The 13,023-nt window shown below is 54.9% G+C and overlaps 1 protein-coding gene across 1 annotated transcript; it reads left to right on the forward strand.

The window, feature by feature from the left end:
* Positions 1-1,811: 1,811 nt before the first annotated feature.
* Positions 1,812-12,380, forward strand: LOC102106408 (uncharacterized). The gene is made up of 3 exons (XM_088063770.1): positions 1,812-3,693; positions 4,111-4,353; positions 9,399-12,380. Exons 1-3 carry the CDS (start codon positions 1,909-1,911, stop codon positions 12,378-12,380), a joined length of 5,010 nt encoding a protein of 1,669 aa, XP_087919896.1. The 5' UTR covers positions 1,812-1,908.
* Positions 12,381-13,023: the final 643 nt, after the last annotated feature.

A 13,023-nucleotide genomic window follows, 5' to 3' on the forward strand; every position in this document is an offset into this window, starting at 1 on the left:
GGGACTCGTCATTTGTGTTTCTACGTAGCGGCGGAAGTTTTTAATTTTATTCTCGCTAACAAATTTATCTGACAGGCTTTGATTGTATCTGTGCTTTCGGCTCGTGATAACTTTTCTCAGTGTTTCTCCATGTGTCCCGGAGTCCTGTTTTTGTGAGTTGCACAGTCCTGTCTCCGTGATGGAGTGGATTAAGGAACGGGCAATGCCCCGTTCATGGTAGAGGAGGAAGCACTTGGTTCTTCCTTGGTCACAGGTTCAGCTTCAGCCGCGAGGTTTTGTCTTTAGCACTTGAGCGCTGTCAATTAGTATGTGATCTTAGGATTGAAAGCAGATTGGTGTTCGTGGTAGGAGAACGGCTGCTTCTGCATGCTGGAGTCAAGGAAAAAAGAGAAACGCCTTGATACGGGTTGTTGGAGCTTTTATCCTTCCTGACTACTTTTTTCAGTCAGGCTATGCTTGGAATTCATGTAGAGCTTTAAACAGACCTGCTCGTTAAAGTTTGTTTTGTCCCTGTTTGATTTAGGAAGGCAACGAATGTGCAAAGTTCTATTTTCCATTCTGAGTGGAAAAAGAGTTTGTTGCCCTCTTCTGGGGGGATTGCACTAGTGGGACTGGATGGCTTCTTTTTCTGCGTCCTTGCTGGCTGTTCGCTCTGTTTTGCTCTTCGTGACCTTTATTTTATGCTCTGGTGAGAGGGTTGAATGATTTCTGTTTCAGAGATTTTTATTTTTTTATTCCTCAATACATAGAGAATGTTTGGGATAGAGTGGAACTCGCATATATCGAGAACAGCTAATTCTGTTGGCTAGGAGAAACCTCTGATATACAAAGGGATCACGTCTGATGGAGACTGTAAAGACGATGCTTTAGGCACTTGAACTAGTCTCATTTGCATATTGATTAGCGGTCAGCACAGTTTTAAGATCACAATTGTGCTTTTATTCTGTGATTCTATAATTCCTTTCTTGGAATTATATTTTCTTGGAAACACTTCGTATCAGCGTCGTTAAGAAATGCATAAATTAATAGTTTACTAACGAGCTTAAATTCCTTACACGTTGCTTTCAGAATAACAGAAAGCAAGAATGAATTGATGAAACGCAAATCTCTGTTAAATAAGGATAGAATATGATTATCATAGGAAGGGATGCTAATAATTTGAAGTCCTGAAACTTTCCCTTGAGTGTTTTACCTGCATGTTTATTTGTCCCGGTTATTCAGTGCTGTAACGATTATCTCCCTGACTTGAAGAAGCATGCAATTGCTCTCGTCCCGCTTGTGTTAATGAACCTGATAGCTCTGCTTAATCGGGAAATGGAAACCTCCCGTTTTGTACAAAAAGCATAAGGCTAACATTAAACTACAGGATGAAATAAGAAAAATATTTTTTAATTTACATATAATGACAATAGTAAGTGTTTCGTTTCCCGTGCGGTTCAAGAACCGCGCTCACGGAATATCTCTGCCTTCCTCCCGATCGTGATGCCCTGGCGGATCAAAGGCGAGATGGGCTGCAGAAAAGCGGAGGCAGGAGATGGGCGCGGGACAAAAACCGGCGTGTGGGTGGCGAGTGGTCCCTGTTTGTAGGCAGGCAGGGCGGGCAGCGCTCGGTGGCTGCAGTGCCGGGAGGAGGCTGCGGGCGCCGCTGTTGACCGAGAGGAGCGAGAGGAGGATCGGAGCGCTGCCGGCAGCCCCGCCCGCTGCGGCCGGGCTGGATCGCAGCTCGATCGCTGGATTGGTGGGTGGGCAGCCCGGGCGGCGATGTGCGATCGTCCTGCCGGTGCGGATCCGTGCGGCGGAGAGGCGGCGGAGGCTGGGGCAGGGCCCGGGAGCGGAGAGGCCGGTGGGAAAGGTCAGCAAGCGCTGGGAGCTGAGCAGCAGCGGCAGCGGGGAGCTAAGTTGGCGGAGATGAGCTGGACGGGGAGGCGCTGGGGCCGGCGGCAGCGAGCTGTGCTCTGGGCCGTCCTGCTGGCGGCGTGGGAGGCGGCGTGGGGGCAGCTGCGCTACTCGGTGCCCGAGGAGCTGCCCAAGGGCTCGTTCGTGGGCGACGTGGCCAAGGACCTGGGGCTGCAGCAGCTCAGAGACGGCGGCGTTCGCATTATAGAAAGGGGTCGCATGCAGTATTTCGTTCTGCACGGGAAGACGGGACATTTAGTGACGGCGGAGAGGATCGACAGAGAGCAGCTGTGCGAGCGTGTGCAGCAATGCGTGCTGCGCTGTGAGCTGATCGTGGAGGGGGAAATGAAGGTTTATGAAATAGAAGTGGAAATCAAGGACATAAATGATAATGCGCCCAGCTTCAGAAAGGCAGAAATAGAGTTCAGAATGATCGAGACGACAGCCCCGGGGTCGCGGTTTCCCCTGCCAGATGCACATGACCCGGACTCGGGCCTCAATTCCCTGCAGAGCTACGAGCTGAGCGGTGACGAGCATTTCTCGCTGGCCGTGCAGGCGGGTCCCGGCGGCGATCAGCGTCCCGAGCTGGTGCTGGCCAAGGCGCTGGACCGGGAGGAGGCGGCGTTTCACGAGCTGGTGCTGAGGGCGATGGACGGCGGCGATCCGGCACGGACGGGCACGGCTCAGATCCGTGTGACCGTGCTGGATGCGAACGACAACGCGCCCGTGTTCAGCCAGGCGGAATACACGGCGCGTGTGCCCGAGGACGTTCCCGTGGGCTCTGTCCTCGTCACCGTCACGGCCACGGACGCCGACGAGGGGCCGAACGGACACGTGAAGTACTCGATTCAGAAAATTTCAGAGAAAGCCTCACATATTTTCCAACTGGACAGCGACACGGGAGCAATCACCCTGTTACAGAGCCTGGACTTCGAAGAAGGAGATTTCTATGAGCTCGACGTGGAGGCACATGATGAGGGAGGGCTTTTTGACACGGCAAAAGTCGTGGTTACCGTGACAGATGTGAACGACAACGCCCCCGAAATCACAGTGTCGTCGGCGGTGAGTGAAATCTCTGAAGATGCGCCATCGGGGACCGTGGTTGCCCTACTGCATGTGGAGGACCGAGACCCGGGGGCGAACGGCGCGGTGCGCTGCTCCCTCGATGGGGACGTCCCATTCCGACTGCAGAGCTCCCACGGCAGCTACTATCGTGTGGTGACAGCGAGAGAGCTGGACCGAGAGCAGGTGTCGGAGTACAACGTGACGGTGCGGGCGGCCGACGGCGGGTCGCCGGCGCTGCAGAGCAGCGCGGTGCTGGCGCTGCGGGTGCTGGACGTGAACGACAACGCGCCGGTGTTCGCGGAGGAGCGCTACAGCGCGCGCGTGTGGGAGAACAACGCGGCGGGCGCGCTGGTGCTGACGGTGCGCGCCACGGACGCGGACTGGGGGCAGAACGCGCGCGTGCGGTACCGGCTGGCGGAGGGGCGGGTGCGGGGCGCGGCGCTGTCGTCGTACGTGTCGGTGCAGGCGGAGACGGGCGCGCTGTACGCGCTGCGCTCCTTGGACTACGAGGAGGTGCGCGAGCTGCGGCTGTGGGTGCGTGCGGAGGACGGCGGCGCGCCGGCGCTGCGCAGCAACGTGTGGGTGGTGCTGGTGATCGTGGACGAGAACGACAACGCGCCGCAGGTGCTGTACCCGCCGCCGCTGTCTCGGGCGGCGGGCTCGGGCGGCGCGTGGTCGGGCGTGGAGCTGGCGCCGCGCTGGTCGGAGCCCGGCGCGCTGGGGGCCAAGGTGGTGGGGGGCGGCGCGGGCGCGGGGGAGGACGCGGGGCAGTCGTACGCGCGGGCCAAGGCGACGGAGCCGGGGCTGTTCCGCGTGGGGCTGCACAGCGGCGAGGTGCGCACGGCGCGCTCGCCGCTGGCCCGCGACGCGGCGCGCCAGAGCCTGGTGGTGCTGGTGAAGGACCACGGGCGGCCGGCGCTGTCGGCCACGGCCACGCTGAGCGTGCTGCTGGCCGAGAGCGTGGCCGAGCTGCTGGCCGAGCTGGGCAGCGCGGCCGAGGCGGCGGCGCCGGGCGAGCCGGCCGGCGGCCCGGCGCGCTGGCTCGTGCTGGCCGGGGCCGCCGTGCCGCGCCTCTTCCTCGCCTCCCTGCTGCTGCTGCTGGCGCTGCGCCTGCGCCGCTGGCGCCGCCAGCACCTGCTGCCGGCCCAGAGCGGCGCCTTGCGCGGCGTGCCCGTGTCGCACTTCGTGGGCATCGACGGCGTGCGCGCCTTCCTGCAGTCCTACTCGCACGACGTGTCGCTCACGGCCGACTCGCGCAAGAGCCAGCTGCGCTTCTCGGCCGCCAGCTGCTGCGACACCCTCCCGGCGCGGCCTCTGCCCGACGAGCCCGCGCCGCTGCTCGGGGACGAGGACCCTGCCGCCGCCCTGCCCGCGGATCCCGCCGCTCCCTCGGTGAGTTGCTCTGGGCACGTTTTCTCTGACACTCTTGCTTTCTGCTGATGCTCCCGTGTCCTTTCCCCGCCCTGTTCTCTGCCTTGCGTAGGAGATTCTGCTTCCAAGCGAGGACGAGTTTCCCTCGGTGACGTTCTTTTGGCTGGTGCCCGTTGGTGTCGTTCTTTGGACATGGGCTCTGTCGTCAGCCTTGCAGTTAGTGGAGAAGGAAGGAGGGAGAAGGCTGCTGCTGGCAGGCTGTTCGTTAGATCGTGAGTTTGGGTATTTCTCAGGTACCACGTATTTTCGCCCCATGTCGCCTGTGCTGTGTAGAATGTGTTAGTATTAGATCTTCTGAAGTGATGTATGGCGTTATGAGGTAATCCAGTTTTTTATGAGTCTCATGTGTCTTTCGAAGAGCACCTTCTGCTTGAATAGGTTGAACATGTCTAGATCAAAATGCTGATGGCTTTGCGTGGAACTTCTCTGCACTTTGTTCTCAGACTTTAGTATTCTGTATGGTATATAGTGCATGTTTGTGGGAAAAATCTTTGCGTCACCCATGTTTTGATCTTTGTCCCCAGCAGGGGATTTGGTCGGGCAAGAAGTGTTCCTTGATGACGTCTGTGTGCCTGTTATGAAGATGAAGGGTCCTATTAGAAGTTGTGGCTCGTTGAAAAGGCTGTGGGTGTGTATGTATCTGGAGGAGGAAATGCAGGTGGAAATGTCAGAACTGCTTTGTTTGTTTCTTGATTTTGAAGGGTCAGATTTAGCTGGATGAGCCCTGGCTATAAAATATTTAGCATGGCAGGAGAATTGGCTGGATGGGAAGGGAGAGATTTAATTTGCAGCAGGAGATAGAAGGTGGGCATAATTGCCCCTGTGCGGATATTCACTGAGTCAGTCTCTCTTGGAAGACTGCTTGGCTTTTCCTTTTAGAGCTATGAAGTCTCTTCCCAGAACTTGAGTGAGCAGGCAAATGTCACTTCCATAGTGCAGAGGTGGAAAGATGGCTGTGTGAAATTGGTGGTGTGAAGAGAAATGGTGTGGGGAACTGGGCCTCCAGTGTCACGTGTTTTGAAGATGTGTGGGTGGAAGAAGCCCATGGATGATGGGAAGGGTTGGAAATTGGAGTTGTGTGAGCTGTGCATGAATGTCTGCTGCAAGTCTGAAGGGAATGTTTTCCTCCATTCCCTGTCCTGTTCCTTTCTCCAGCATGAACCAAGATGGGGTTTTTCCTGTGAATGTAATAGTCCAGAAGATCTGTGTAGCAGGTGGCTGGAGAACCCTGGGAGGTTCTTCCAAAGTATTTGCATCCTATCATAATTGTGTCACTGAAAAGCTTCACTTTGTGCTTATGGAAGATGCCGTATGGGAAGAGCAAGCAATGTCTTCAGTGCCTGTAACCAACGTTATTGATCATGTCCTGTGAATTCTATAACCCAGAACAGTGCTGTGAGCTCTTCAATCCTGCAGCTGTTAATTTTCTGTCTCTCTCTTCTGATGATCTGAAGATGGATCTTTCATGTTTAGAGGTGAAAACAGAGAGAGACTTTCATAGACAGTTTTCTGGAAAATGTCTCTGTTGGAAATGGTTTTTCTTGTCCCACGGCTTGGTTGAGAAGTCAAATATTATCCATGGTCAGGAGTTCCTGTGTGAGCAACTTCCCTTTTGGTGGAGTCTGTGTAAATTCTGAAGATCTGTGATAACCATGTGAGCTGTGATGGGTTAGGGGGGAGTGTTAGGGATGTGGTGTGTGAGGAGGTAGTGGAGGAGACATGGCATGTGTTGTGTTGATGCCCAGGGCTATTGCTGGCCTGATGGAAATGAGTCAGGAGGAATCTCATTATTTGATCTTGTGTGGTTTGGACTCAAATGGCGCAGTTTGTGTTCCATATTCTGTTGCATCAAGAGTGGTGGTCACGCATCTTGTGAGGAGTGCATATGCTGAAGAATGGTGATGTTGGTTTTGAGGTGATCCTTGGATGGCTGGGTCTTTGCCAGAGCTGCTGAAAATTGATGGCCTATGTAACATTTTACAATTGTTTAAATATTTGGGAAGGTCAGAATGATATTAGTTGTGATTCATGGGGTATGAGAAGCTATGCACACAAATTTTCTTCTAATGATGTCTTTATTCAATCTTTGCTTTCATGTTCTGTTTGGGGAGAGAGAAGAAGTCTGTCTGCACAGAGACAGGGCCGGTGCTGGAGTTCAGTGTGATATAGTCCCAAATGAATGAATGAATGGTGTCAAAGTCTGTTTGTCCTAGTAGCTAGACGAGGCCAGAGCTGTGGTTCCAAGCTTTTTCTTTCTCTTCCTATGCAAGGAAATGAGTGTCTGGTGTGTGTGTATTGAGCTCCTGTGTGAGGCCTCGTGTGCATTAGTTACAATTGAGTTTCCTGTGTTGTGTATGTGGTACAGTTGAGACAATCTGAAATGTGAGGCCATGATGGATACTCTGCTGGTGTTTTTCCATTCTTGGCTTAATTGATTAACTATTTTTGGAAGCTTTGTTTGATTTGGGTTTGGGTGGGTTGGGTTGGCTTTGGTTGAGTTGGTTGTTTGCCTGTTATTGTTTTATTTTTGTCAAGGAGTAGAGTTGATCCTCATTGCACCTGGCAATCCTTCAAGCTCCAGACCATAAAATTATCCTGTAGGGAGAGTGTCTGTCATCCATACCTTGAAGTTGTGAATGAAATCATAGAATCACAGAAACACTGATTCAGAGAATGGTTTGTGTTGAAAAGGACCATCAAGGTCATCTCCTTCCAACTCCTCTGCCATGGGCAGGGACATCTTCCAGCAGAGCAGCTTCTTCAAAGCCCCACCCAGCTTGACACTGAATATTACATTTAAGAAATACAACTTCATAAATACTCATTTCTGCAAGGTGGTGTTTTTTCTGTACGGAACTGTACATATCGAGCCACAATTCCTGTCTGGAACAATAATTAATTGTGTGTGAGATGTTCATTATCCATCTGTTTCTCTTTGCAACACTGTGATTATAGTTTCTTCAGAGTTGTAATTGCACTTTCATTTGGGCCCTCCTTTGCAGAAAGGTTGCAGCTGATTTTCACAATTCTGTTCATTACTTTGAAATATAAAACAGTCCTTTATCTGCAAATCTCTAATTGAGCGACCCAGGAAAGAACTGCGTGTGGGGAATAGGAGAAATGGGAAGCAGGAGCAATTAGAGAATCTGTTGTAATTTGTCAAAAGATTTAACTTGAGAGAGAGGCCAAAGAAAAATTGTTTAAATTGCTGGTTTCATATTTGTGCAAGGTGAGCAGGCCATGCAGTAGTAGAAGTTCGCTGAAGTGATGATTAATTCCTCAAATGAAGCCCCCTATCCTCTGTCCAGTGAAATTCTTTAGGGCCACACTTGCAGCTTGAAACCTCAGTGAATTTCAGGTGCTCACAGGTGTGAATTTTAGGGCCTGAAATAATAGCCTAACAGACTTCACTGTGGTCATCTCTGACAACTTGTTGTCTTCTAATACTCCCTAGGCTTAAAGAATTAACGTTTTGTGTTTTTCTGTATGTGTTGTTTTCTTCTGAGTTGTTTTTCCTTGATTTATCTTGTTGGTGGGCCTACTAAAAATTATCAACAAGCCCTCTCTTTGTACTGACCTCTGGTGTGTAACCATCTCCTTCTCTTCTTCATTGGGTGTGGAAGGCAGGAGATATGAGAGTGACTTTGTGTTCTGGTACTGTTGGGAGTAATAAATGAAAATATGGCTTTAGTCATTTTAATACACCTTTCATCTGTGTGGATCAGAACATGTGATAAGGACAGGGAGGAGATTCCCTGGAAGCCAATGGTTTGATGAGCCATTCTCCATTGGATGACCGCTAATCTTTTAGTGTGGTTGTTTATCATTTGTGTGCTTTGGAATCCTTCAGTTCCTTCTCATACCGGTGGTGAGCAGAGAAATGTCCCTCCCTTCTGGCTGTGGCTGTAGTGCATTATCATCTCCTGATAAATGTGCCCAGGGAGGAGATGGCCACAAGCAAAAGCTTCCAGTTGCATGGTGGAGAAGCAAAAGAAGAGAGGGGAGCTGTGAGTGTGAGGCCAGAGAAGAAGTGGGTCATTGCCTTGCTTGTCCCATGTCATGGATCCCCCAAGGCTGTGCCTGATGGAGTAGGGTGTGCTTTGAGTTGTTTGTGTAGAGCAAGGGAGACCTACAAAGTGTTCTTGCCTCTTTTAATTTCTATGTGTTTGTAACTCTTGCATTTCTTGTTGTCATGAGTTGAAGCTCTGCGTGTCTGATCTTCTGTGGAAGGTCTCCTGTGTCCCAATTTTCCGAGTGCAGGTGCAGTTCCCTCACACACCTGAGATGTTTAGAGGTGTAAAGAGGAAGGGTTTCCTAAGCACTCTTTTTACATGGGCCAGTGGTTTTGACTAAGAGAAGGGAAGGTTTTATTAGGTAAATGCTTCACAGTCAGGCTTGACAGAAAATGGAATATATTGGTCCAAAAAGTTTTGGATATGCCTCCAACGTTCATGTGTAGCAGAAAATATTCCTGGTCATGGCAGAAGTGTGGATTAAATGACTTTGAACTTAAGTTTAAGTTGGAAACTGCAAACATATTTAGTATCTATGACGGACTCCGTCTTGCTTTGCACTTTCTATTGTCAAGTGCTCGGATATGGAGATGTAGATGAAACAACTTGATTGAGCCAGAAATAAAAGAATTATTGTTATTTTATTATCTTGGCATTGGTGATACTTATAGTGCTTTGGGTTTATCTATACCTCAGATTAATTGATCTCAGGTCATGAAGGGAAAATTCAAGATATGGGACAACAGTGCAGAAAAACTCTTCAAGTATTCCCTGTATTATCATTTATTTCTGCTGTAGGTGCGCTACGATTTTATTGAGAGCAGCTGAATGCGATTCTTTACTGCTGAGCCATGAATATTTGCTTTTGAGTGTTCAATAAAAACAATTGTTTTGCGACGCAAAAGAAAGCCTTAACAGAAGCCGGCAGCACATCATGGATAGAATAGGGTTGTAGTGGAATGGAGCCGGAGCTTGTGTGCTCGGTGTTTGCAGCGGAGGAGCGAGGCCGGAGGCGGTGCAGCCGCTGAGGCCCGGCCCAAGGCGGGCCCCGTTGAGCGCGGCCATCGGGCGGCTGCAGTGGCGTGGCGGCGCCTCCGGGTGCCGCTGTTGGCCGCCGCCTGCCGGCGCTGGACCCGCCGCCGCCGCCGCCGCAGCGCCCCGCCCCCGCAGGCTGCTCGCGCGGCCGGCGCCGGCCAGAGCGGCAGCGGCAGCGGCAGCAGCAGCGGCGAGAGACGGCTTTGGTGCGGCTTTGGTGCGGTTTTGGTGCGGCTTTGGTGCGGCTTTGGTGCGTCGCTTGTCGGGGAGCAGCGGCGTGGTTGTGGGGCCGAGCGCGCTGGCTTCGGTGCGGCGGCCCGTGCGCTGTGTGGCGAGAGCGGCTGGAAGGGAGGCAGGGCAGGAGGCAGGAGGCAGGAGCTTGGCGAGCGGCGGCGGCGGCGGGCGAGAATGGCGGTGAGGCGGCGGCAGAGGCGCGGGCCGGGCGGCGGGCGAGCGCTGCTGGCCGCGGTGCTGCTGTGCGTGTGGTGGCGGGCGGCGGCCGAGCGGCTCCGCTACGCCATCCCCGAGGAGCTGGGCAGAGGCTCGCTCGTGGGGCCGCTGGCGCGGGACCTGGGGCTCAGCGCGGACGAGCTGCCGGCGCGCAAGCTGCGGCTGAGCGAGGAGAAGCAATACTTCACGGTGAATGAGGAGAACGGCAACATTTATGTGAACGAGAGGCTGGACCGGGAGGAGATGTGCGGCGAGTCGGCGTCCTGTTCTGTCAGCTTCGAGGCGCTGGTGCACAACCCTCTGAACTTTTTCCATGTGGAGGTGTTCATCGAGGACGTGAATGACAACTCCCCGGTATTCACCAAGGCTCTTCTGGACCTGGAGATCAGTGAATTAATTCCTCCCGGTGCTCGTTTTCCTTTAGAGATGGCGCGAGATGCAGATGCAGGAAGCAATTCTCTGCTGACTTACCAACTATCCAGCAACCCGTCCTTCTCCCTGGACATGAAGGAAAAGCCGGGTGGCAAGAAGCAGCCAGAATTGGTACTGGATAGAGTGTTGGACCGAGAGAAACAGAGTTCCTTCGAGTTGGTGCTGATGGCGGTGGATGGTGGGGACCCAGCAAGGTCTGGAACTGTCCAGGTTCGAATCAATGTTACAGATGCCAATGATAACCCACCCGAATTTAGCAAGAGCCTCTACGAGGTGCGAGTGGCAGAGAATCTTCCAGTGAATTCCGTAGTACTGCAGGTAAGGGCAACAGATGCAGACACAGGTTCAAACGGGCAAGTGTCCTATTCTTTTGGAAGCATCGCGGATGCTGCCAGGGTATTGTTCACTATCGACAGAGAGAGTGGGGAAATTAGAACAGTGGGGCCCCTCGATTTCGAGGAGAGCAACAAATACGTTTTCAGCCTGGAGGCGACAGACGGTGGTGGTCTCACAGATCATTGCGAAGTGCAGATCGACATCACAGACGAGAATGACAACGCGCCCGAGATCACCATTCTATCCCTGTCCAGTCCCGTGCCCGAGGACGCACCGGTCGGAACCGTGGTGGCTTTGCTGAAAGTGCGGGACAGAGACTCCGGGGAGAACGGTCAGGTGTCGTGCGAGCTGTCGGGGGAGGCGGCGCTGTCGCTGGTGGCGTCGTCGGGCGGCTCGTACAAGGTGGTGACGGCGAGCGCGCTGGACCGCGAGCAGGCGTCGGAGCAGCGCGTGACGGTGGTGGCCCGGGACCGGGGCAGGCCGTCGCTGTGGAGCAGCAGGGAGCTGGTGCTGGAGGTGTCGGACGTGAACGACAACGCGCCGGTGTTCGAGGAGGCGGCGTACAGCGCGTACGTGGCGGAGAACAACGCGGCGGGCGCGCTGGTGCTGCGCGTGCAGGCGCGGGACGCGGACGCGGGCGCCAACGGGCGCGTGAGCTACTGGCTGGCGGGCGGCAGCGCGGGCGCCGCGGGCGCGGCGCCGCTGGTGTCGGTGGAGGCGCGGAGCGGCGCGCTGTACGCGCAGCGCTCCTTCGACTACGAGCAGTGCCGCGAGTTCGCGGTGGCCGTGCGGGCGCAGGACGGCGGCGCGGCGGCGCGCCGCTCCACGCCCGCGGGGCGCGTCTTCGTGCTGGGCCGCAAGGCCAACGCGCCGCGGGTGGGCTGGCCGGCGGCGGCGGCAGGGGCGGCAGGGGCGGCAGCGGGAGAGGCGGCGGCGGGAGGGGCGGCGCCTCCGTTCGAGGGGGTTCCGCGCTGGGCCGAGGCCGGCTCCCTGGTGGCCAAGGTGGTGGCGGTGGACGCGGACGCGGGGCGCAACGCGTGGCTGTCGTACGAGCTGGTGCAGGCGTCGGAGCCGGCGCTGTTCCGCGTGGGGCTGCACAGCGGCGAGGTGCGCACGGCGCGCGCCGTGTCCGAGCGGGACGCGGCCAAGCAGCGTGTAGTGGCCGTGGTGAAGGATCACGGGCAGCCGGCGCTGTCGGCCACGGCCACGCTGCACGTGGTGCTGGCCGAGAGCTTGCAGGAGGCGCTGCCGGAGCTGAGCGAGCGGCCGGCGGGCGCCGAGGCGGAGGCGACGGCGGCGGCGGGCGAGGTGCCGGTCTACCTGGTGGTGGGGCCGGCGCTGCTGTCGGCGCTCTTGGTGCTGAGCGTGGCGCTGGCCGTGGTGGCGCGGCTGCGCCGGGCCGGGCCGCCCGCCGTTCTGCGCTGCCTGGGCGCGCAGTGCTTCTCGCTGGCCGGCGCCGCCTTCCCGGCCGACTTCTGCGAGGGCACCTTGCCCTACTCCTACAACCTGTGCGTGCCGCCGCCGGCCCGCACCGTACCCGAGGCCGCTTGGCCGCCGCCGGTGCCGCCGGTGCCCGTCCTGTCGGCGGAGGAGCTTCTGGGAGGCGATTCCTGCGAGAAGCCGAGCCCGAGCAGTAACGTCGTGGTGGGAGAGCCGCCCGCCGATGCTGGTGCACTGCAGGTCTGTAAAACGTCAGCTTTTTCTGCTTTTAAGACTTTCTGAAACGTCGTCCTTGTTCCCCGGGTATTCTCTGCGTGGCATCAGTGGGGACTCGTCGTTTGTGTCTCCACATAACGGCGGAAGTTTTTCATTGTTTCCGCGTAACAGATTCAACTGGCAGGCTTTGATTGTAGCTCTCCTTTCGTCTGGTGGCAGCGTTTCTCAGTGTTTTTCCATGTGTCCCCATGAGTCGTGTTTTTGTGAGTTGCACAGTCCTGTGTCCGTGATGGCGTGAATGAAGGAACGGGCAATGCCCCGGTCATGGAGAGCAGGAAGCACTTGGTTCTTCCTTGGTCACAGGTTCAGCTTCAGTCGCGAGGTTTTGTGTTTAGTACTTGAGCTCTATCATTTAGAATGTGATCTTAGTATTGAAAGCAGATCGGTGTTCTGTGGAAGGAGAACGGCTGATTCTGCATGATGGAGTCCAGGAGAAAAGAAAAGCTCTGACAGCGGGTGTTGGAGCTTTCATCCTTCTTCGCTTCTTTGGTGACAAAAGGTGTACCTGGAACTGGTGTAGAGATTTACACAAAGTCGTTCGTTAAACTTTGTTTTCTCCCTATTTGATTTCGGAGGGAAACGAATGGGAGAAGTTCCGTCTTCCATGCTAGGTTAAAATCGAGATTGTTTCCCATTTCTGTGGGGATTG

This window comes from Pseudopodoces humilis, chromosome 17 (assembly GCF_049639895.1).
Source record: "Pseudopodoces humilis isolate 2021_Gansu_Grassland_sample_001 chromosome 17, ASM4963989v1, whole genome shotgun sequence".
Classification (NCBI taxonomy): Eukaryota; Metazoa; Chordata; class Aves; order Passeriformes; family Paridae; genus Pseudopodoces; species Pseudopodoces humilis.

What these genes read in the sequence shown, in the direction of transcription:
- LOC102106408 (XM_088063770.1), top strand. Translation starts at nt 1,909, where the DNA reads ATGAGCTGGACGGGGAGGCGCTGGGGCCGGCGGCAGCGAGCTGTGCTC. An exon ending in GCGCGCTGGGGGCCAAGGTG is followed by an intron (nt 3,694 to 4,110) that starts GTGGGGGGCGGC and finishes CTGCCGGCCCAG; the next exon opens with AGCGGCGCCTTGCGCGGCGT. An exon ending in CGGATCCCGCCGCTCCCTCG is followed by an intron (nt 4,354 to 9,398) that starts GTGAGTTGCTCT and finishes CGGTGTTTGCAG; the next exon opens with CGGAGGAGCGAGGCCGGAGG.